The sequence below is a fragment of the Xiphophorus hellerii genome, chromosome 24 (genome assembly GCF_003331165.1).
Source record: "Xiphophorus hellerii strain 12219 chromosome 24, Xiphophorus_hellerii-4.1, whole genome shotgun sequence".
Classification (NCBI taxonomy): Eukaryota; Metazoa; Chordata; class Actinopteri; order Cyprinodontiformes; family Poeciliidae; genus Xiphophorus; species Xiphophorus hellerii.
The window spans coordinates 13,041,307-13,066,115 of NC_045695.1; the positions used below are offsets into that span (position 1 = coordinate 13,041,307).

Genomic DNA, 24,809 nt, shown 5'->3' on the forward strand with positions numbered 1-24,809 from the left:
CTCCTGTGATTGATTTGGGGATAAAACTGGGCTGTGAAGGTTAGATTATTTATCTCAGTAGTGATCTGAACCGTTTAGTTGTGTCACTAAGCCAAGCAGAAAACGGTTTTTGCAACATGTGTCCTCACAATTTGAAAACAGTGGGAGGTAGGACTGCAGCAGCTGGTTTCTGTCCAAGGAGCACTTCGACATATGTTTGTGTATGTCTACATATTTCCCCAGATACCATCCACACATCCTGCCTGGATTTCCAAGCATGAATACCAGCTATGTCCAATTTGTTTTCCTCCAATTCTGTCTTTTAAGTCAGAGCAATTATAAATGTCGTAATCAAGACAACAAATATGGCGCTTAAGCTAACATAGACGCGACTGCACGGTTGTATTTAGCTTGATGGGAGAATCAAGGCAAAAGCAATGCAGCAGAAAATACAGAAACATGTAGATGAAACTATAATGTAGCATCAGAGGTAATGAACAGATGAATGGAGCTAAATAGAGGACAAAACTGGAAAATATGAAGCATATTCATATGTTGCAAGGTGTCTGTGCATCCTTAAAAAGTCTGGAACTATAATTCTCTTTTTCCTACTCAGTGATCCAGTACACTACAGAGAACAAGGAAACATGCGCCAGGTTAGTGAAAACAATATTTAGCTTGCCTGTAGTATTGTTACAGTAGCTTTATGACTAAATATATTTATCTATCTTTTTGTTTAGGTTCCAGCAGCAATGTTCCCAGAATGCATTCTGCTCAGATTACGCCACAGGATTTTGCTGCCACTGCCGACCGGGCTTCTACGGAAATGGCCGCCATTGTCTGCCAGACGGTAAGACGGTACATTTTAAGCACAAAAACACAGTTTAGTTCCCAACCATTTAAAGGCCACTAGTACAATTAAAACCTTTAAAAGAAACACAAAAATGGTCTACAATCGGACTTTTTTGTATGTTTGACGTCGTCCTGCTCTCCAGGTGCTCCTCAGCGTGTCAGCGGTAAAGTGAGCGGCACGGTGACGGTGGGTTCGACTCCGGTTGAGCTGAACAACATCGACCTTCACGCCTACATCGTGGTTGGAGATGGAAGAGCTTACACAGCCATTAGTGAGGTAGACGACTCAAAACATAACCTTTAACCTCTGGAGATACAGTCACAACAACAAAATATTAAACCGAAAGAAATAAAACCACATTTTACAAATAAATAATATTTATTTAGTGAAATAGAAAGTCTCCACAGACAACTAATTGCTATAAATAATTCACCTTGTTAGTCTAATCTATAGTTAACATCATTTAAATAGTTGCTACGGTAAGCAGTCATTCGAAATAGAGGCAACATCATATAAAACAAAGTAATTATAAAGTTGTAGATTTTAGCTTGTCATGTTATTGGTTAGCACAATTAGCAGCTAGCATTTCTGTTGTGTAGGTACCGGAACCAGTGGGCTGGGCCATGATGTCGGTTTCACCAGTCGGAGAGCTTTTCGGTTGGCTGTTTGCTCTGGAGCTGCCCAATAGCCAAGCGGGATTTAAAATCACAGGTGATCTTGTTTTTGTCCATTTCCTTGGACGACTCTAGCCACACACACGCAGATTGTTCTGTGGCGAGGACATTTTGTGCCTCGCTGACTCGTCACCCAGCCAGATGCATTTTCTCCAGAGATGCGATGCGATATGAAGCATCTAACTCCTCCGTTTAATAGGAAACAGCTGCATGTGTGTTTGTTTTGGAGAGCACATTTTTTCCCCCTTGTAGACAAAAGCAGCACCATTAAAGCAGTGTAAAAAAGCAAACCTGACAGTGATTGATTTGTTGATGTTTTGTTACCAGGTGCAGAATTCAGTCGTCATGCTGAGGTGGTGTTTAGCCCCGGCAACCAGCGCCTGTCCATCACGCAAACGGGCCGCGGCCTTGACGAACACAACCACCTCAGTGTGGATACTGTCATTAATGGCAATGTTCCATTCGTTCCACCTGGAGCTGAAGTTACTATGAAGCCCTTCAAGGAGACCTACCAGTACTACCCGTCTGGTAAACATTATATTACATAAGACAATCAATTTAAACCATTTTAAAGCTAAAGTAAGTTACTTTAATATGGTTTTTTTACATATTTGTTAAAATTATCATTATGTTCTGCCTTTTCCCAGTTCTAACCACTCAGTTAGAAACAACCAATCAGAGTCAGGAGGCGGGTTTTAGCGCTGTCAATCACTCTCATGCACAACCTCTCCCCGTTGCTCTATGCTACGCTACAGCTGGTTATATTATTTTATTTTATTAGGTTTATTTAATAGGGACAGTCACTCATTAACATAGACGAACTGAATAAATTTGAAGCAAGTGTCCTCAACGCAACATAGCCTGCCAACAATGCTAAGGCTAGTTAGCATAGCCACTGGTGACGGTTTTCCAACTTTTTCTGCTGTTAGCACATTTAGCATTGTACATGAGGATGATTGACAGCACTAAGACCCGCCTCCTGGCTCTGATTGGTTGTTTTTGGTCGGGAGTGGTGCATTTATTTAGTAGGTCAAGAAGGAAGATTATCCGAATATCAAATTATGGTTTTTGTTTTTACCTCCTGCAGTCGCCACCTCCAGCTCTGTCAGGGAGTTTTCTGTCGGTTTGCCTGAAAAGGCCTCAGAGTCTTACACGTTCCACCTGAAGCAGAACATCACCTACCGCGACTGTCGCCACGGAAACCTGGCTGCCACCCCGGAGACGCTGCAAATCATCATGGAGAGGGTGTTTGTGATGTACGTCAAGGAGGAGCGAATCCTGAGATACGCCATCACCAACAAGATCAGCCCGGTTGGAGGTTAGCATCCTAAACCTCATAATCCACCTGATAATCTGTTGCATCTCAAAAAGTTCATTTTTGAGATGCTTACAAGTACTCGCATGCAGAAGCTGAGCTAGATGTTGTAACGAGTAAAAAATTATTTAAAAAATGCTTATGTAGTAGATTTTGACATGAGTTGAATACTGAATTGGATTATTTTTAGATATACTGTTTGATAAAAGCAGTAGTGAACACACTTCTGCTAATCTGCTATTTTTTTATTTTGTGCTTTAGCTTTTTTGCTAGCTTTGAAAACGTTTAGGCCACTTAGCATCATCTAAGTTACTTTTTCCGCATAAATTCTACAGCAATAATTTACTTGGCAATTCTCTAAACATTATCTGTGGCTACTGAATATTGATAAAATAGATATATAAGAACAAATATTAATAATCCTAGTAATCGAAAATAATATATGTCGGAAAATATGAATGTTAAGTGAGAAAATTATTGCTAATTTATTTTAGTAACTCAAATAACGAAAGTGAATACACTCAGACTGATGTTTTCAAGCCTTTATTTCTGTAAATTAGGATGATTTTCCACTGACAGCTAATGAAAAGACAACATTTAGGATAATTAAATGTTCCAATAAAAAAAATACAGAAATTTAGGTTTAATTAAAAATATTTACAGCAAGTCTGAGCTTTTAATTCTTTCAAGGTTTTCAAGTTGGCTTTTAGCACTAAACCATGAAAAGCATAAACAACAGAGAGAAAAGGCTGACACACATGGACACAGTTAGCACACTGATTATAGTTTTAGATCTGGATCTTAACTGGATCGTGACCCAGATTACCCTGTGCCATAAAAGATTCACCTAATAATGACAGTTTAGATGCATAAATAAAACTCAGGACTGTTAGTATTTATGTTAAATGGTCCATGTTCTGAGTAGAATCACTTTCAGTGTTGCTTTAATTGCAGTTTATGTCACAGTTGACAGATTTATTTTGCACCATCCATATAATTACAGTCATGCTTTGGGTGTTTGCTAACACTTCGAGCAAAAGTGACTGGAACGGAGTTGTGTGCTAACAGGAGCCGTGTGAATCTATATAATTTGTGTATTTTGATTGGAAATGTTTGGTTTTGTGGTTTCAAAGCTTAAATCTCATGATTGAAGTGTTTGTTTTTAAGTCACTTTGCTCTTTTTACCCCAGATCAAGAGACATAATCCAACAGATTATCTAATTCTACCAATATTTGTTTCAGTATTTTATTAGATTAATGATTGAAAAGTTTAAGACTCCTTCTGGATAGTGGTTTTAAATCCAAAAGTATCTACATCCTTTGATTTGTGTCATATTTTTTCAGATTCCTCCAGGGTTTACCTTTTATAAGCCTGGCGGGCCACCAGGCTTTACATGTCACCAGGCTAAGCATTGCTTATTTTTTTAAGTTTTTTAAAAATGTTTACATTTTTTAAGGCTTTATAGTTGGTGTTTAGGTATTAATCTTCCAATCCTTTAATAACACATAATTATTAAGTGATATTTTCAAATTTCCTGTCAACTTTAAATATTTTCTAACTTAAAATATGGCGGATCGCTGGATGAACGACTGCCCTAGCACCCAAACACCGGGGAAAGACTTATTCAGACTGAATGGAGCTTGTATGTGAACGCCATTTTCTTTTGGTTTTGCCAGAGTCTCAATTATATTTAGGTCAGGACTTTCAGGGGTTAACCCAATCAGTTTGTAAAAAATGTAATTAAAGATGAAAGCTGCTCAAACGATGAAGAGGAAAAGACAGAGTTTGCGGCAGAAAGCCAGAGAAAGGCTGCATTTTCTGCCCAGCGTTTGGACGCAGACCAAGTCTCTTTCACCGGAACGTCGGCACTCTGATTAAAAAGTCAAAGATGACACACGCTCATGCTAATACACTCTGAACACAGCTGGAAAAGCTTGCTGGGATCCGAGGCTCCGTAAACACAGGCTAAGTGATGTGTGTGTGTGGACAGAAAGCTTATTTTGTGTGTGTTAATTCACTTTCTGGGAAATAATATCTCAGCCAATGACAGATTTTGTTGAAGAGGGGGGTTGCTGGGCAGAATAGCTGCCCTGTGAGGTCATGAGAATCAGGAATTGTAGACATGCTTAAGGCACTGAAGTGATAAGACAACCACAAAACTAATTAACTGTATATATTCGCCTTTAGGAGGCTTTAAAAACATCACATCTACATTTCCTGTAATGGAGTCACTGGTGGGTTATTGTCCTGATGTAAAACCAAAATGGTTGTCTTCAGCCTACGGTTATAAACTGATGGATGGAGATTTTCTTATGATTTTCTAGTTGCAAGCACAATTCCTGGTTAAAGTTGTGTTGATCTTTTTCTTCCACATTACAATGATGCACTGGTTGGTGTTGATCTATCTTATCAAATCCCATCAAAATACAAAGAAGGTTGGCTTATAAAGTAGCAAAAAAGACTGTACAGGGTGTCCACCATCCTTAAAAAGTCTTAAATTTGTGCATCTAATATCACGGCTATAAAATGTCTTAATTTTTTCTTTCTTTTTAAAGTAAGTTGACTTTAAATATGTTAATTAAAGGTCTAGAGTTAGTTAATCGTGTAATTTTTTCTCACAGGATTTTTCTGTCAGGTAAAAGTTTGAGTTGTGCTACCGGTAGCTAGCTGCTAATATATCCTAGCTAGCTGGCTAGCTTTTCTGTGTTTATCATGTTTCCAGTTGCCTAAATGACGTTTGTCATCATTGGATCATTTTTGGCAACCCATACAAGGCTAGGTGCATTCTGGGTTAAGGCTGTAGAGCAAGGGTGTCCAAAGTGTGGTCCAGGGGCCATTTGTGGCCCTTACAATGAGTTTGTGGGGCCCCTGACTGCAGTAGAAAAAGCTGATGCAAATGAGATGGACACTTTTTTTATTTATTTTTGAGATTTCCATGGCAAGTTTATGTCTTAAATGGAAAATGTACAACACAAAGAATGTTTCTTTCATTAGCAGATCATAGCATAAAGTCATGCCACAAACATCCTGTGATTGTTTTACTCAGAAACCCATTTGGGCTACACACAACAAAAGTTTTAAAAGAACATTCTGGTTATTCCCACTGAAAATGAACCCCAAACATAATAAAATATAAAATAATTGGTTCAAAAAGTTTAAAAATTGTAAACATTGAGGCAAATTTCAGACTAATGTTGGTTTTGGTAAAAAAAAAAGGAACTTGTTCAATTTATTGTTATGCAGGTAAAGATTAAAGAATTCACAATAAGATGATTTTTGTGTTATTTAATAGAAAGAAAAGGCTAATTTTGACACCTGAGGATTTTAGCTTTGTCGCCTTCCTAAAATAATAAAATAAAAGTGAATTTAGAAGAAAAAAAACACCGCATTTTATTTCCAAAAGATGATTTAGTCAAAATTAGTCCATTATTTTAGGGAGCTGACAACATGTGATGTTCTCCTGTAAATTTCTGTCTTAAATTTCATTAAAAGGCCTTAAAAAGTCTTGAATTTGAGTTGGAAACTGCAGAAACCCTGCTCTGTGTGCTAACACTTATCCATAACGTTTAAAAACCGGCTCATGCAGCCTCTCTATTTCAATCTGTGCATTTGTGTTTGCTTGACAGGAAGAGGAACCACGTAAAAAGCAACAGGTGGGAAGCTGCAGCCATCACTTTGATGGTGTGCAGTGCATGTGTGGGATGTGTGTGTTCCTCACCCCTCTGTCCTGCTCGCCTTCCTTCTCTCCCTGTCTCTAATTATCTGTCAGGCATTTTTCTCCCATCCATGTGCAGCGCTGCCTCTCATCTGCCCTCCTTCCTGGCCACATTATACTTTGAAGAGTCTTTCTCTCCCTCTCTGATAATGATCCAAAATTGTTCTCTGGCCTGGGGAGATGAAGGCAAGCTGTGCGTTTTGTTTATGTTGTTTATGGTAAAAAAAAAAAAACCTCTGATGGTTGCTAAATCTCTTACACGTCGTTAAAAACAGACATTACTCTCTCTTCCTGGTTTTATATTAAATGATCTCTGTGTGTAATCCTTTAAAATGTCATGTTTTTATGGGACACCACCGTCCTGTTGGACCACGTTTGAGGCTCAGAAGAGCAGGATTTCCCGTCCTGCAGAATCTGCACCACGTCTCTAATTCTTAGCACATTTATACATCTTCTTACATTCTTTTCTAATGATTTCCCAGAGTTTTTTTCTCTGCCAGACTCTCTGGAAATCCGTCTGAGGTTTTTTTATTTTATTTTTATTTGTTTTCAAAATTATTCATCTGAACCAGACGGCGGTATGAGGAAACACCACAAACCCCCTCTCCTGTTTGTATGCTGTCTCCTCTCTAATGTCTGGGACATGTGCGCCTAACCTCATCCACATGTTTTATTTGTATTGGGAACTTGAAGGGAGTCCCCTCTTTGGAGAAAACCATCCCAAGAAAATTTATCTGGAACATTTTACATGTTTCCCTGGATACGCGTTTCTGTAATCATCAAAATATTATCAGTAAATGTCCCAGATTGCAGTTGATCTGATGTTGGAAAAGACTGGAGGTGTTATTTCTAAATGCGAGAATATTGAAATATTCATATTTTCAACTAAAATTATTATATGAAGTTGTAATATTTGAGTTAGAGGAACAAAGCAGCACCTACCTTGTATTACAAAATGAAATAATTTAAAAATAAAAGCAAGATATTATGAAGAGCTAACTTCACAAGTCGGGCTTATCTTTAGGAAAGCACCTGAAGGGGCCACCATCATGGGTGGGTACCGCTAACTAAAAGGTTAGTTGTGTACTAATCATAAACCTTAGTTCTGCTAATGCTAAAGTCCTATAACATCCCAGTAGTTAGCTGAAGCTAATGCTAAATTGTTACCTTAAATTCAAATCGTACCTGTCTTTAAAAGACTTCAATCATTGAGCATTTATGTCCTATGACATCAACGAAAGAGAACATGAGAGGAAACTGAACTGCTATGTAAACAACCTTCAAAATAAGAGCATGGATATACACATCTAACGGCCTGAAACACTCTTAACTGTCCGTAACCAAAACTTCAACAGAGATGTTGAACGTTATTCAACCAAATGTTTTAAAAAACCCAACAAAAAACAGTTTAAAAAACACTAAATTAGCTAAAACAGCTCATTTATTTGGCTGTTTCCTAAGCAAGCTTTAAAATTTATCCAGAAAAATTTATTTAGGAGTAGCTAAATGTGCTAAAAAGTTAGCAAAAACACAAAAGCATCAACTAAAAAACATTAGCTTCACTATTAGTGAAGTGAAGCTTGTGAAGAATCTTTCTGAAAGGCCACTACTCCATTACTCCAAACGTAAGATAAAAGTCAGATTACGGTGTAAAGTACAGGAGTAAATGACCAGTCTCTTTATCTAATCTCATCCAAGCTGCATTAAACTAAAATCAGTGTTTTTCTGTGACCTTTGCTGACTCTTGTATTTTGCATGTTGTAACAGATTCATCGGAGGTTGAACTGTTGAACCCCTGCTATGCTGGGAACCATGACTGCGACACGACAGCACAATGCATCCCTCTGGAGGGCCAAGCTTTCCGGTGCCAATGTGCTACTGGCTATAGAGGAGATGGACAGAACTGTTATGGTAACTTCACCTCCCTGTCTTTCTGTTTCCACTCCTACACACACTCAGACATGAAGACTCATACTGATTGTGTTTGGTTTTTGTTCTTCTGGAGATGAGAGACGGATATTTTCTTGATATACAATTAAAAAATACTTTATTGTAAGAGTTATTGTAGATTTTTATGACTGTGAGCTGCTTCTGTGTATAATAACTCCCTGTCCCGCTCCCTAAAGACTCTTATTTTTGTTTTGCAGTTCCTTTAGTCACTGGTAATGCAGGGTTTGTTATTAGGGAAGCGTCTCACTGTTCTGGTGGGGATGGTTTTATCCATGAAGACGTTTATGTAGTCAGTCACACACTTGGTCATGAAATTGATGTTATCTCTGTGTGGCTGGCAAAGAGCAATCCGATCTGTGGCCTTAGAATAACCCTCCAGGGCTTCTTCAGCTTCCTGTAGCCACTTTCTCACAGCCATTTTATTTACAGATAATAGAGAAAAACAAGTGATTTTTCCCAGAAGAGGTCTTGGTTTGGAGTTATTTGTGCAAAACAAATCCAATCTCTTGTTTTCTCTGAAGCTGAGTACTAATTACGGCCCTCTGAATTTTCTAGATCTTAAAGTGTCTGTTTTATCTAAATGTGCCTGGCTGAAAGTTCAAGGCAAAACTCCTGTGCTTCTTCAACAGCTGTCAGTCTAGTGTTGAGAGTTCAAGTACAGTGTGGAGGACTGGAACCAGAAGTTTTATCCTCCTCTCTTTCCCCTGTTAAAAGCGACATGTAAGGCTTTGAGCTGGTGAGCGGTTTGTCATCAGGTCAGCAGGTGGTGTCTGTTTCCTGCTGACAGAACCGAGAAGGCCCCGCGGTTCCCATGGCCAGACTTCAGTGTCTCACAGATCAGCTGATGCAGAATAATGCATTTACTGCCAAGAATTCAGGTATTAGCCGGGGTAGTAGGGAGGGAGTTACAGGTTATAGGAACAGTAAACAGTAATTACTCCTTTATTGTGCCACATGTGGCTTGGTGTTGGTGTTAGACGGGGTAGTCCTGGTTTACAGAGTGTCTGACGTTCCCTCCCTGCCTTTGATGCAGACATCGATGAGTGTGCAGAGGGTTTGAGCTCGTGTGGCGATTACTCCCAGTGCCTGAACCTTCCCGGGACGCACCGCTGCCAGTGCCAGAGCGGCTTCGAACTGGGCTACGAAAGCCGGACCTGTGTTGGTAAGACAGACAGAAATACTCTATACTTGGTCTATTTAAACATTCAAATGATCAACATGCATTATTTTCCATATGTATTTATTTATCTTGAACTTTATCACATTTTTTCTCATTTTCTCATCAATAGGCAGAACAAAAATGAAATATACAGCTCTGGAAAAAAAACAAAAAACATTTAAAATGATCAATTTCTCTGATTTAACTTTTTCTAGGTTATGTTTAAGTAAAATGAACATTATTCTTTTATTCTATGAATTACTGACAACATGTCTCTGGAATTCCAGAAATGGTTAAAATAACAAAAAAGATGCAGGGCTAATGTTTTAACTCAGGAAGAGTTCAGAAATCATTATTTGGTGGAATAACCATGAGGTTTTCAATCTGGTTCAGTGGTTTCTTAATTTTCTCCAGAGTTGTATTTATATTTTTCACTCTGAAACATTGTGGTGGCACTATCATGCTGTGGGATTTATTTATTTATTTATTTATTTTTGGCAGGGAAACAGGTGAAAATAGATCCCAGTTGGATCTATGTGACACATAATTATGAAGGGAAACCAAAATGTTTTTGAAATATAAATCTGAAAAGTGTGGCGTGCATTTACTTTCCTAAGTCAATACTTTTCAAAGTATTTTTTGTGGTTTTTTGTTGTTGTTTTTTACATTTATTGCTGCAAGTGTTTTGTGTTATATCTGTGTTGGCTAATCTTAGAAACATTAGTTTCTAAGACTTTGACTGGACCATTCTGACTTATCGAAAATATCAGATTGTAATTTATTGTCCTGCTAAAAGGCAAATCCACTCCTTTTTCAAATCTCCCGTAGACTCCAATAGATTTTCTTTCACAATTTTAGCATTAAAGCCAAAATATTTCAAATGTGTCTTATCTATAATAGCAAGCAATATAGTTTTTCTATTTTGAGTTATTTTTCTGCACTTTCTGGACTTTGGAAGTATTCCTAAAGCGCAGAAAAGGACCGGCTGTAGTTGTATTTCACAGCATTAATGCACAGCTGTAAAAGCTAGATGCTCATTAAAAAGGAAGGAGGAATGACTAATGAGAGGACGGGTCTAATGTGAGGAGGACAGGCTGAAGGGAGGCAGCAAAGTGGAAGATTAACTGAGTAATGGGAAGTTTCTTTGGCTATGAAATGCACCGTGGACCAAGATCCTTTATATTTGTCACATTTAGATGAACTTCCAGTGAACCGTCTCCTTAACAAATGAAACTTTAACACAAATCTTTACATTTATCCTCCATTTAAAACACAAACTCAAAACCTTCATAACATATATAGTGAACGATGCATTAAAACATGATTAAACTATCATTTATACATTTATATGGCTGTTTCTGTTGCTAACATTTAATAAGTTAACATTTTTTCCTCTTTTGCCTCATCGTAATACCCTTTTATACTTAAATTATTACTTGTGTTTGTTTGTTTTATTGTTACTTTATTGTCTGTTGTTGGTAGAAACTTTTAAGATTTTATGTGAACATGTTTCAGAGGCAGAAAACCTAAAAATCTTAAAAATATAAACAAATTACTGTTGGTTTTAAAAATGGATAAATAATAATGACACTAAAAAACCTTTTCCATATTTGAGTATAATTCATATAAAAAATATATGTAATACTATAATATTTGTGAAAAAATTTAATTCAGCTAATTTACATCACACTGGTTAACAAACATCTTCTCTTTCGAAGGCACTTTGTGATTAAACTAAACAAATCTAATTTATAACCAAAAATTATAAAGATTTGCATTTCCAGCCATGTAGACAGATTTAAATTGTATTTATTTACATTTTAAAAAAATCAATTTGTGACATTTTACAGTGAAGCATTATGTTGTTGTGGGAAAGCAGACATGAACACTGCAAAAACTTAAAATCTTACCAAGTATTTATGGATTCCAGATTCTAGTACAAATATCTTAATACATTTCAAATAAGACAAAACTAACTACAAGTAACTTTTCAGCAAGAAGTATGAGCTTGTTTTAAGTTTGTAGTTTCTTAATATTGATGAAAAAGTACTAATACCACTGGTAAATTATTTCACTTATAACAGGGGGAAAATGTCTTATCATAAGTGAAATAATCTGATAATGAAAATAGTACTTCTTAAGGAATTATTTACTTAAAATAAGTTCAAATCTCTTGCTGAAAAGTTACTTGTAAGTTAGTTTTATCTTATTTAAAATGTATCAAGATTTACACTTGGAAGTTGACCAAAAATACTTGGTAAGATTTTGTGTTTTTGCAGTGTATATGTTACTGTATTACAACTAAACCAATAGGAGTAAACTTATGAAACAGTGCACACAATTTCACTTCATTTGGGTAAATAGCAGCACTAAATTAAAAACGTGCAGCAATAGCATTTCCTCAAACTGATGGGACAGTTTTTAGTTTATAACATTTATTTTTAACTAATTTTATTTTGAAAAACTGTTAACTGGGCTCACTCTGACTGCTGCCTACTGCAGGTATGACACTGACTACGCTTATGTACTGCAAATAACCACACTTCAGTGTATTATAAGCCTGGCGGGTCACCAGGCTTTACTTGTACCCTCACCAGGCTAAGCATTGCTTATTTATTTAAGTCTTTTTAAAATATTAGGCTTTTCTAAGACTTTATAGTTGGTATTAATCTTCCAATCTTTCAATAACATAATTATCAAGTAATATTTTCAAATTTCTTGTCAACTTTAAACATTTTTTAACTCAAAAACACGACGGGCCGCTGGATGAATGATTTGTTTTCTGGGGCAAACAAAAGCAATTAAACTAAATTAGCCACAACACCTGGTGTGGTTAGATTTCCAGACTGAAGTTTTATTTTGTCTTTGTTTTTCAGACATAGATGAGTGCATGTCGTCTCCATGCCACATCAGTGCCATATGTGTCAACGCCCAGGCCTCCTTCCAGTGTCAGTGCCTGCCTGGGTTTTACGGCGACGGTTTCAACTGCTCCCCTCAGGCGGGTTGGTACAACAGTTACCCACTCATCTCCTGATTGAGTTTGTTTTTGTTGATTTCGTCTCTGAAATGTCAACACAGATCGCCTGAGGAGCCAGTGTGAGCAGCACAGAGACAGTTTACAGAGTGGAGGACAGCCGAGTGTTGGAGCCTACATCCCTCAGTGTGATTCTGATGGGCAGTATCGACCACGCCAGGTGGGTTTTTACACATTTCCCATTGGATAATCTCTAATATTTATGTCAGAGGATAAGGTGGACTTAGAAAATGGCTGACTTTGTCTCTGGTGACTCATTTCTGGATTGATCTATCCAAATGATCCCTGTTTAAAAGCCCAATTACAACAAAGTTTCGTTTTCTGTCATTTAAAAAGCTTAAAATATAACACATCAGCCAGAGCTGGGTAGTAACTACATTTACTCACATTTACCTTAGTACTTTTTACTTTACTTGAGTAATCTTATTGTGAAGTATCTCTACTCTTACTTGAGTAAAATGTCTGAATTTTCTACCCACTGAATGAAAACCAAGCATGTTTTAACCACAAAATCACCAAACAAAGACACACACCTGCAGTTTTTGTTAAAGTTTTTAATACTTGATTGTGTTATTACTTGTTACTTACATTAATTATTGTCATTTTAGTCCAAATAAAATACCAGAAGTTCCACTTAACTTTATATTTTGGTCCATCTGATGATGTAATTTTTAAATATTAAATGGTAATTTGATCAGTTTCTCAGTACTTGAGTGGACTTTTTAGCAAAACGTTTTGACTCTTACTTGAATAATTTCTTGGACTTTTTATTTTTACTTGAGTACAATTTTTGGGTACTTTATCCACCTCTTTCACTAACAAATTTTCTTTGAATAGGACTTGGCTTCAAAATCCTGTTGATTGTGTTCTTTTTTCCTGTCACAGTTTTTCCTTACACTCAACTTTCCATTGCTTACATAATTCATTCAGTGGACCGCTGTTGAGCTTTGACCGTTTTTTGCTTTTTTTCACTTGTTTTGTTATAAATAAATAATTCTGTTAAGAGAACTAGAACTTCTTTCCCAATTTTAAGGAATTATTCACTTAAACAAGCTGATATATCTTACTGAAAAGTTGCTTGTAAGTTAGTTTTGTCTTGTATTTGCACTAAAAAGGAGACCAAAACTTTTGGTGAGATTTTATGTATCTTCAGTGTAATAAGCTCTGTAATGTGAGTTTTCTTATTGGATTAAAATTCTGACATAAATACAGATGATGAAATATGAGTAACCTGAAGTGAGCATTTTTTTATTAAATTATTTTAATGGTTCTGTGCAGTGCCATGGTTCTACAGGACATTGTTGGTGTGTGGACAGTAGAGGACAGGAAAAACCCGAAACCAGGACTCCACCTGGCACCGCACCGCTAGCCTGTGATTCATTAGGTAAAACCTGACTGATCTTTTTAAATAATAAAAAAATTCTCTGTGTTAATCTTATATTTTACTTGTTTTTGCATCAACAGATAAACCAGAGCGTCCAAAGACTCAGTGTGAACGCCACAGAGACAGAGTCCAGACCAGCAGTCCAGATGGATTCCCTCTGGCTGGAGCCTACGTACCTCAGTGTGATGAAAATGGAAAATACAGGCAACTGCAGGTCAGCACATAATGAGAGATTAGTAAAATGAAAAGAAATTGATCTCTTATGTTTAAATATTAACCGACTGATGTTTAGTTTTACAGGAATTTCCATACACCTTGTTCCAAATCATTATGCAAGTGATATTTTCTCAGATTTTCTTAAATGGTCAATGCAACTATTACAGTATAAATCCCCATGAGAACAGTATTTTTTTTCAAAAATAAAAAACTCAAAATGCACTGTTCCAAATTATTATGCACAGCAGATTTTCTAAGCATTTTATGGATTATAAAGAAATTAAAACGGTCATTCTTTGAACGTGCAGCATTAAGTGGTCACATGTACTAAAATCAAAATCAGGTTAAACAGTTTAAAACTAACTAAATGATGCCTAAGTATTTGTTTTTTTTCCAAATTTGGAGATTATTGAACTAACCTTGAGGGGTCCAGAAGGTTAAATGAAAATTAGACAAAAAACTTATCATTTCTAGAAAGTATCTTAAAGTGGCAGTATTATATAATCTCAGCTCCTTCAGACTAGCCAGCAGTAATTAGCAAACACCTGGTGGAACTGCGCATCTCATTATAGGAACTACTTCTCAGAGCAACGCTAGTAAAAACTTTGCTAAATGATTAATATAGGAGCCATGTTGTGATGACTTGATGAAAGCGGAGTTTCAGAAAGAAAACTTTTAAGTGAAGCAATCCTGTCTTTGTTACTGTACTAATGTGTGTTTGAAATGAGCTGTGAGTCTAAAATAATAAAATCAATACCGTTAGTTTTGTCCTGGTTGAGCTCAATTCTTTCATATAAAAAAAGGCAAATATCATCTGCATAACGAAACACCATGATCCCATCTTCCCTAGTGCCACAGCTCTACTGGATACTGTTGGTGTGTGGACAGCCTGGGAGAAGAACGCCCAGGAACCCGAACCCCGCCTGGTACGCCCCCCACAGACTGTGACAAACCGGGTAAGTGACACAAACCTTCCCATGACCCCAGCGTTCGCCGGCGTAAGCAGGTGCATCATGTCACTTCTTTTTTAAGCTTTTTTGTTAACCGGCGACCTGTGAACCCGCTAATTCCTCGACTTGCAGGCAACTCAGACAGCTTGTTTATGTGAGCTTGTGAGTTGTATACTGCTGAGGTCATGGGGTCGTAGGCTTGGTATGCCTGGAAAAACAGGCGGGTGGCAAAAACCAAGTTTCCCCAAAGTGAAGGTAAAACTTAACGAATGAAGAGAGTCTAAGTGGTTTTATGTTTGGCGTCAAAGCCCCTGAGTGGATATTTATGGGTTAATAAATGTAATAAGTGCTATGTTCTGGAAAAGTAATGGAGGCCCTGAGGCAGGGGTGTCCAAAGTGCAGCGTTGGGGCCATTTGTGGCCCTGGGATGGATTTTTTGTGGCCCCCAACTGCAATTTAAGACCCGATATAACTTTCTTATAATGGAAAATGTTAACCAAATCTAAACTTTCACTGAAAATCATCTTTTATTTATTTAATTAAAACATTTTAAACCCATAACTGAGGATACATTTGTTTAACCGAGCCCAAAATCAATTTGAAAACTAATCTTCCTTTTAATTCTGCAAAATCCTTTTTCTTTGTGGCTATATGACGAATAACATTCATTTCCTACAAAAAACAAGAGCGAGATTTTGGTTGAATCTTTATTTTCTTGGCCTGCCAATGGTTTTACCTGAGCAATTTTGACCCATGTGACAAAAAGAAAACTGAATTCTTACATATTATGTCAATTTCATAAATTACTCGAAGGTTCACATTATGTTTGCTTTTGTAAAGTCTCAACTTTTTAACTTAGAGCGTCCAAAGACTCACTGTGAGCACCACAGAGACAGCGTCCAGACCAGCTCAGATGGGTTTCCTCCTCCTGGAGCCTACATACCTCAATGTGACCAAAATGGACTCTATCTACCGGAGCAGGTCAGGATCTACTGAACGTTTCTCCACTGTGCTTTAAGACTGAATTATCACTGTTTTACATGTGTTTACTGGTTCCAGTGTCATGAGTCTACTGGCCATTGTTGGTGTGTGAACAGCAGTGGACAGGAGAGAGCCAGAACCAGGACTGGACCTGGTTCATCTCGTGTCGACTGCAGAACAGGTGAGACTCCAAATATGGATTTCATAGGAAAACTAACGTAACACACTGCAAAAACACAAACTTACCAAGTATTTTTGGTAGAGTTTATAGTGCAAATATCTTAATACACTTGAAATAAGATAAAACTAACTAAAAAGTAACTTTTCAGCAAAATAGGAACTTCTTTGAAGTGAATAATTCCTTAATACTGATGAAAAATTACTGGTTTCATTGGCAGATTATTTATCTTATGGGAAAAATGTCTTTTATAATCTATTATAGTCGTTTCTTCCGGACCGTTGAACAGTTTATACAGAGACTAACTGATAATTTGGAAACTTAATTACTTTTAAAGCTGTGGGAATGTCCTGAGTCATTTAGTTTCTGCGGATAGTGGTGCTTAAAAAAGTTATGCAATCTATGACTCACATTACCCAGATGAACCAGAGCGTCCAAAGACTCACTGTGAGCATCACAGGGACAGCGTCCAAACCACCAGTCCAGATGGACTTCCTCTAGTTGGAGCCTACGTACCTCAGTGTGATGAAAATGGACTCTATGTACCAGAGCAGGTTAGACTTTCTTTACTTTCCTTTGTATTTATTCATTTAACTCTAAAGTGCCATTGAATACGTCTATATGGTGTGTTTTACTGGTTCCAGTGCCATGGTTCTACTGGATATTGTTGGTGTGTGGACAGTAGAGGACAGGAGAGAGCTGGAACCAGGACTGGACCTGGTTCACCAAGTGTGGACTGCAGAACAGGTGAGACAATGTGGTTTCATCCAAATAGCACCTGGTATATTTATTGTGATGCAGAATCTTTAATAAATGTTTTTAATTCCACTATCAAAATGAGGACTTTGATCATTTGAACGTCATACAAAATGTACAGCCCTTTACCAAAGTTTAGGTAGATATTGCTAAACAATATAACACAAGATAAACATTTCATACCAGTCAATTGCTGGGTTTCAGATGACGTCACCAAATGTAAATGAGGGGCAAGAAGTAAATGCACGCATAATCCAAGAGCACATGTTTTCAGTCTGAAAACAGGATTTCATCTCTTTTGTTCGCAAAACTTTTAATACTTTTGCTTACATTTTCATTTTGAAAGCAGGACTTTGTGTCTTTTTTCTTAAAACTGGCAATGCTAGTACTCAAAACTTCTCCTCGTTCTCACACTTAGTCTCTGCTCAGACTCTGCTCGCTTTTGAAAATGCCTTTTGGCACAGTCGCCTGGCAACCTCTCAGCCAATAGAATGAAAGTGTTGTACTGGGTGCGTTTGTTTCCTTCTAGCGGGTGTGCCTGTGTGGCTACTATTGATTGTAGCAACCTGTGCCATCCCCTGGATGTAAGGAGTTGGTTGGGTGAACAAACTCCTGCTTAAGATCAGTAGCTGTTAGCTTTTCAACCCATCTCTTCTGCTAACGTTTTGTATGTTTCCTAATAAACTGTTTAAATGTGTCGTATTCTCTCTCAGAGCGTCCAAAGACTCACTGTGAGCATCACAGAGACAGCGTCCAGACCACCGGTCCAGATGGACTTCCTCTACTTGGAGTCTACGTACCACAATGTGATGAAAATGGACTTTATATATCACAGCAGGTTAGATGGACTTCACTGATCTTTTCTGTGACCTTTCACCTAATTTTAAGTGTTTATTAGAGATTCACTGAGCAGAATATTTGTGTTAGGTTTCAGTTTTCTTAGGAGAAAAGGCAAAATCACACCGAGATTAATCAAGCTATTGTTATGAAACGAACAAAATTCTTACAGAATTTGTATTTTCAATTTGTGTTTAATGTGTTACATTAGCACAATTAGCCCAGCTAGCATTAGTAAATTGTAGTTGAAAGTATATCTATGCTATTTTTTATCAGTGTTACGTTGTAGCACTTAATTCCGGAGTATTTACCAGTCTGAGAAAAGTTGGATTTCACTGGTAACCAGTCAATTTCATGGTGTTTTTTCAGTGTTTACTCTGTCATTTGAGACTCTTTATACCTACTTAATATTTCTTTGCTGTTCCAGTGCCATGGTTCTACTGGACACTGTTGGTGTGTGGACGATAGAGGACAAGAGCTCCCAGAAACCAGGACTGCACCTGGTGCACCTCATGTAGACTGCAGCAGAACAGGTATGGTTTCAGATTTACCATAACATTTCATGTGTGTATTCTTACAAATATTAACAGAATCTGGAGATGATTTAGTTGGGGACACAGAAGATAAAGCGGAGTCTAATTTTTGAGTTTAATGACTAAGGACAGTCATTAACGTATTCTGCTGACAATACGTCCCTAATAAACTGTTTAACTGTGACTCATTCTTCCAACAGAGGAACCAGAGCGTTCAAAGACTCACTGTGAGCATCACAGGGACAGTGTTCAAACCACCAGTCCAGATGGACTCACTTTACTTGGAGTCTATGTACCTCAGTGTGATGAAAATGGACTCTATGTACCACAGCAGGTCAGACTTTCCTTACTGATCTTTATCTCTTTGCTTTCATTTAGCTGGAATTTACAATGCTTTGGGTCTTTCAGTGACAGCATTTAATGTTTATTTATTGGTTCCAGTGCCATGGTTCTACTGGCTATTGTTGGTGTGTGGATAGTAGAGGACAGGAGAGAGCCGGAACCAGAACTGGACCTGGTGTACCTCATGTAGACTGCAGAACAGGTGATCCTATCTACCGGTGACCCATCCATTCTTATTTTATTGTTACAGTTTGCTGGTTTCTGGTTCTCAAGTGAGTTGGGATGTAGGAATTTTCCTGAAATGTCAATATTCTGATATTTGGTGAACATTTACCTTAAACCATTACCACCATTCTAGTTTGCCACTGGTATTTTTCTTGGGCAGAAGAAGGTTTTTGCTCCCTTTCTTTGGTTCTCCACAATGCATTCATACCTTCGTTGACCAAACTATGCGCTGATGACAACACAATTATGTCCAAACCACTTCTGCTCTGGTCTGCTAAACATTTCAGGTTAAATGATGATGTAAATGTTTGTCATCTTCGTCCAAAAGAGGAACCAGAGCGTCGAAAGACTCACTGTGAGCACCACAGAGACAGCGTCCAGACCAGCTCAGATGGGTTTCCTCCTCCTGGAGCCTACATACCTCAATGTGACCAAAATGGACTCTATCTACCAGAGCAGGTCAGGATCTACTGAGTGTTTCTCCACTGTGCTTTAAGACTGAATTATCACTGTTTTACATGTGTTTACTGGTTCCAGTGTCATGAGTCTACTGGACATTGTTGGTGTGTGAACAGTAGTGGACAGGAGAGAGCCGGAACCAGGACTGGACCTGGTTCACCTCGTGTCGACTGCAGAACAGGTGAGACTTATGGTTTTCTGACGATCAACACAACAGAAAGAAAGTTTTTATTGAACTATTTCAGTTCTCTTCTTGCAGTAATAGTTAAATATCATCTGCATATAAACCAATAATGATGGTACACTGCCTTGACGTCTCGATGTTTTAAGCCAAAAAAGTGTCAAAATGTCTCACAGATCAACCGGAGCGTCCTAAAACTCCCTGTGAGCACCACAAGGAAAGAGTTCAGGCCTCTGGCTCGCGTGAATATCCTGTAGCTGGAGCCTATGTGCCTCAGTGTGACGCCGATGGACAGTACATACCACTACAGGTGTGTACGCATGAAATTACTTCTCTGCACTGAAGCTTTATGAGCTTTTACTGGAATTTTACTACTTCTCTTTGTTGGTGTTTTAGTGCCACTCGTCCACTGGTTATTGTTGGTGTGTCAATGAAGACGGACAGGAGAGAGCAGGAACTAGAACCCCACCTGGTGCTCAACCAAGAGACTGTGTGAAACCAGGTTAGAGGGTTGGTTTTAGCTGTTAAAGCTGCAGTAGATATAAAAAATATATTTTTTACGTATTTGTTAACTGTTACTGTGTCGTGACAGTTTATTATGAGACAGATAATCTGTGAAAAGATGACTTTCTCCTTGAGCTACTATTGCTGTCTGAAGAAATGCACCACTCCCGACCAAAAACAACCACTAAGAGCCAGGAGGCGGGGCTTAGTGCTGTCAATCAATCTCATGAACTTGTTGCTAACTATGTTAATGGCAAAGAAGCAACTAACAATTACAGGAGAACCTTTTACCCACCATCATCGTTAGCCATGCTAATGCTGTCATCATTAGCCAGGCTAATGCCTGCATTTCTGGCTCTTTTTCTTCTTGACCAGTTGCACCTAAAACTCCATGTGAGGAGCAGAGAGACAGAGCACAGGCCAGCATTCAGGAGCGTTACCCCGTAGCTGGAGTGTTTGTCCCTCGCTGTGATGCACAGGGGCAGTTTGTGCCTCAGCAGGTACCTCTAGAGTTTCCTTTTGCATCACTTTCACCTGTTTATTCATTCATTCCTACTATGTGTTCATTGATGTTATTCCTCTTTTGTGTTCCAGTGCCATGGATCTACTGGACATTGTTGGTGTGTTGACAGCAGTGGACAGGAACGAGCAGGAAGTAGGACTGCACCTGGCGCTTCACCTGTAGACTGCAGGAAACCAGGTAAGAAAGCTGCTTCCAGCAGAGGACGGATGACATCAGCACAAAAATAACTAAAAATGGAGAAACTGAATTTATACCAGGAGACAATCACTTTTTGATCCAATTTTCTGTCAATTAATCAGATAAACTCTGCAGATTCTGCCTTCAACAATTTCAGCCTTTTGTATATTATATTAGAAATACATTAAAAGATGCATATAGACAATTATGTCATTTTTTAATTAAGAAAATAAACATTTTATTGCCTAAAATGCAAAAACAAAGCATTATTTTAGAGATTATTTGCAGCATATGATGCATCTGCAGCTAAAAAATACTTCTAACATCAACGTATGAAAAACTCAACCTTATTTGGTTGATTAATTTTGATTTAATCGATTAATAATTAGATATAAAAAGATATTTAGTAGGACTTTTTTACAGAATTTGAACCAGGTGAGGATAAAATTGTTTAGATGACATGTAAAATGTATGTATTTTTTGAAGTTCTGGCTGAATTACAGACTTCTTTTAAGTCTGTATACTCCACTTAACAATTAATTGATTACTTAATTAGTTGAAGATTATTTAAATAATCGATTATTTGTGTCTGTCCTAATTGCTTTATCTCAATTAGATTTACAGACTTTTATTTTTGCACAGTTCTCTTATGAACCCAGCACAGCATATTTAGGTTTTCAGTCTTTATTTTGCACATAATTGAAGCGTTGCTTCTTGTTGAGATCTGTTGCTGTTTGAATTATTGGCAGAAAAGCTTACTTAACTTTCCAAACTGATGAACACCTCTAGATTTTTTCCCCCAACTAACTTTTTCAAGTGAAATTTCCTTTTTCTGTTTGCCTTTGGTTTTACATCTTCTACAGTTTTAAACTACAACCCCTGATTTATTGTTTCACATTAAGTATTCCAGCTCTGCGGTTTGGAACCGCCTCCATGAGCTGCTCTGAACCACCACATTTACTGAATTTTGTGGTTAAATGCTACGTAACCTCTAAACCACATGAATCACACAAGAACCTATTAAGAAAATACTGAATTTGTGTTTTTACTTCTGCACAGACAGAAGCAGAAACATAAAGCGGCTTCAGGTTCAGTTCTAAAGCTGAGTTATTAAAACGCCTCTTGTCTGGTAAACATTTTGGAGTGTGTGTGTGTGTGCCTCTTTAAACACAGGGCATTCACACACCATTAATAAAACACTCCAACTCAAATTGCGACATAAACTCAGAGAGCTGGAAAACATGTGCTGCATTTAGTTGAATAAGTACAGCATCAACAGAGGAGTTTCTTTATGCCTCTGTTGTGTGGTTACTGGTTTTAAAAGAGGTTTGCGCTCTTCGCAGCGCCTACCAATCGAGCCGAGAGCGTGTGTGAGAGATGGAGGGCCAGTTTGATCGAGCACTACGGAGGGAACCCGGACCCCCAGCAGTATTTGCCTCAGTGCGAACCGGATGGAGAATTCAGGTAGATTCACGCTGAACGGCAGAAATAATTTCAGATCTTCTGATTGTGATCGCTCTGCGCTCTCAGTCCGGTCCAGTGTTACGGGGAGTCCACTTACTGCTGGTGTGTGGACCAGGAGGGCCGGGAAGTAGATGGTACTCGCTCACACGACGCAGTCAAACCAGCATGTAAGTCAACTTTTTATCTTTTATTCTCTCCTTACAAAAGTAACACAACCACACAATTACAATCTCAAACTTTATTGTATTTTATTGGGATTTTAAGCTAAATCTTTATCATCTTATGATAAAGAAGTGCACAATATCTAAATTCTTAAGGAATATTTTAACCTATTTCCTTAAAAGAAATGTGATGTTGCCAGATGTATGTTTTTGTAGCATTTGTAGAAAAAACTCACTGGGGTGTCCAAAGTGAGGTCCGGGGGTCCTTTGAGGCACTCGGATTGATTCTGTGTGGCCCGCCAGCACAAGTGGTAGATGCAGATGGAAACTTTTATCTTTAATTAGAGCAGAAATACAATAAACAAATTAAAATATTAAGTCTTTTAGCAACCAAATCGGCTTAATGTAACTATCTTTTTTAAAGAGTGACACAAATCCTGTTCTTACTGGTGGGTAAAGGCTGAATATTTATCTTTTCTCATCCAAAGTAATTAGCTAGCTGGATGCTAATTACTTTGCATTTTAAGATTTAGATCTACAATGATTTAAACTTCCCTTTCTAAGAAAGAAAAAGCCTGACATTTTTAGTGGTTTAATTAAAAAAGGTTGTATATTCAGTTTATTGTTTTGTGTACTTTTGACTCATGTTGTTTCATAACCATCATTAGAGTCAAGGAGGTTGAATACAATCACAGATTTTCATTTTCGTCCATTTTGCTCGTTCCAGGCCTCCCATCGGTGGCCCCGCCCATCGTCCGTCCCATCACCCGTCCGGATGTGACGCCTCCGGCGAAAACCGCCGTCACTCTCCTCTACGCTCAGGGCCAGAAAATCGGAGCCCTGCCTCTGAACGGGAGCCGGCTGGACGCAGAGCGCTCCAAAACGCTGCTGACGCTCCACGTAAGAACCGTTTCAGGTTAAACTTTCCATCAGATCAGTGTAAGAAGCATGTCATGATTTAGCCTCCATTTGTCATTTTTATTGGCTGTCTACACCCGATGTGTGAAGTGATGCAATGTGTGAGACATCTGTGCAACATCTGCTGTGGATGAGTTTCTGACGCCTCCTCTGGAGCAGATGTGCTCATCAGAAGAAACAAACTAAATGCTGGAAGTTTAAAATTTGAGTTGATAAATTTGAGTTTGTGTCCATTCTGGAAGGATATGTATGGACATATAATGAAAAAAAAATTAAATATGCGAGCAAAATCTTAGGTTAAAACATCATAATCAGTCATTTAACTAAATCCATCAACCATTTTGTTCTCCTTTTGGCCTACTCAAATTTCGCTCTCATCAAAATGATGGAGGAATGATTTTTAAGGAGGTAGTGTTATGAAAAATCTACTTTTTTAAGCTTTAATGATATTCCTTCATCCAAAACATACATGGAGTGTTGATTTTAGTATTATTATTATTATTATGCATGTTTGAGAAATCCATTAATCTCTATGGCAACCATTCAGCTGTCCAAAACGTCTGGGTGGACGTAGCCCCGCCTTCAAGATGCAGCTCCTCCCCCATTCAGCTCCTCCAGACTAGCCAGCAGCAATTACCAAATACCTCATTATATGAGCTACTTCTCAGTTTAATGCTGGTAAAAACGTTAAAGGGTTAATAGAGGAGCCATGTTTGTGATGACTTCCTGAAAGTGGAGTTTTTAAAGAGACAGAGGCTCAATTTCAAGGCGCTAAATTACAAAGTGGAATTTCTTCTAAGTCATGTTTTCAAGGTTTCCCTCAGAAAACTTGCTAAGCCCGGTGCTGGGGCAGTCATCCATCCAGCACTCTGTCGTGTTTTTGAGTTAAAATATGTTTAAAGCTGACAGGAAATTTGAAAATATCACTTGATAATTATATGTTATTGAAAGATTGGAAGATTAATACATGAACACCAACTTTTAAGTCTTAAAAAATGCAAACATTTAAAAAAAAAACTTAGAAAAATAAGGAATGTTCAGCCTGGTGGCCTGACAGGCTTACAAAACACTGGGGGAAACCTTCTGATTTGTGATTCTTGTAATTGAAAATTCACCCTGCTCCAAGCTAACCCCAACTGAGATGCTAATGTTTGTTTACATGCAGGGCTCCATTGTTGTCGGTATCGCCTACGACTGCAAGGAAAATAAAGTCTATTGGACGGATCTGTCAGCGAGGACGATCAACAGAGCTTCAATGGCGTCTGGAGCTGAGCCGGAGACGCTCATCAACACAAGTAACGCCTGCTCTTCTTCGACTGGAATGGTTTTACTCTGCTCTG

At 38.0% G+C, this 24,809-nt stretch overlaps 1 protein-coding gene across 1 annotated transcript in view; it reads left to right on the forward strand.

The window, feature by feature from the left end:
- Positions 1-24,809, forward strand: part of LOC116715893 (nidogen-2-like) — a 50,184-nt gene that overhangs the window by 16,477 nt on the left and 8,898 nt on the right. The window contains 31 exon segments of the mRNA XM_032556604.1: positions 596-635; positions 720-829; positions 975-1,108; positions 1,432-1,543; positions 1,834-2,034; positions 2,594-2,824; positions 8,305-8,448; positions 9,521-9,649; positions 12,523-12,648; positions 12,725-12,840; positions 13,959-14,064; positions 14,145-14,278; positions 15,131-15,236; positions 16,090-16,211; positions 16,290-16,392; positions 16,810-16,943; positions 17,034-17,136; positions 17,859-17,983; positions 18,410-18,515; positions 18,716-18,849; positions 18,957-19,059; positions 19,411-19,541; positions 19,620-19,722; positions 19,899-20,032; positions 20,119-20,224; positions 20,602-20,726; positions 20,821-20,926; positions 22,270-22,390; positions 22,457-22,557; positions 23,279-23,451; positions 24,635-24,764. Coding sequence (XP_032412495.1) covers positions 596-635; positions 720-829; positions 975-1,108; positions 1,432-1,543; positions 1,834-2,034; positions 2,594-2,824; positions 8,305-8,448; positions 9,521-9,649; positions 12,523-12,648; positions 12,725-12,840; positions 13,959-14,064; positions 14,145-14,278; positions 15,131-15,236; positions 16,090-16,211; positions 16,290-16,392; positions 16,810-16,943; positions 17,034-17,136; positions 17,859-17,983; positions 18,410-18,515; positions 18,716-18,849; positions 18,957-19,059; positions 19,411-19,541; positions 19,620-19,722; positions 19,899-20,032; positions 20,119-20,224; positions 20,602-20,726; positions 20,821-20,926; positions 22,270-22,390; positions 22,457-22,557; positions 23,279-23,451; positions 24,635-24,764 — 3,849 coding nt within the window.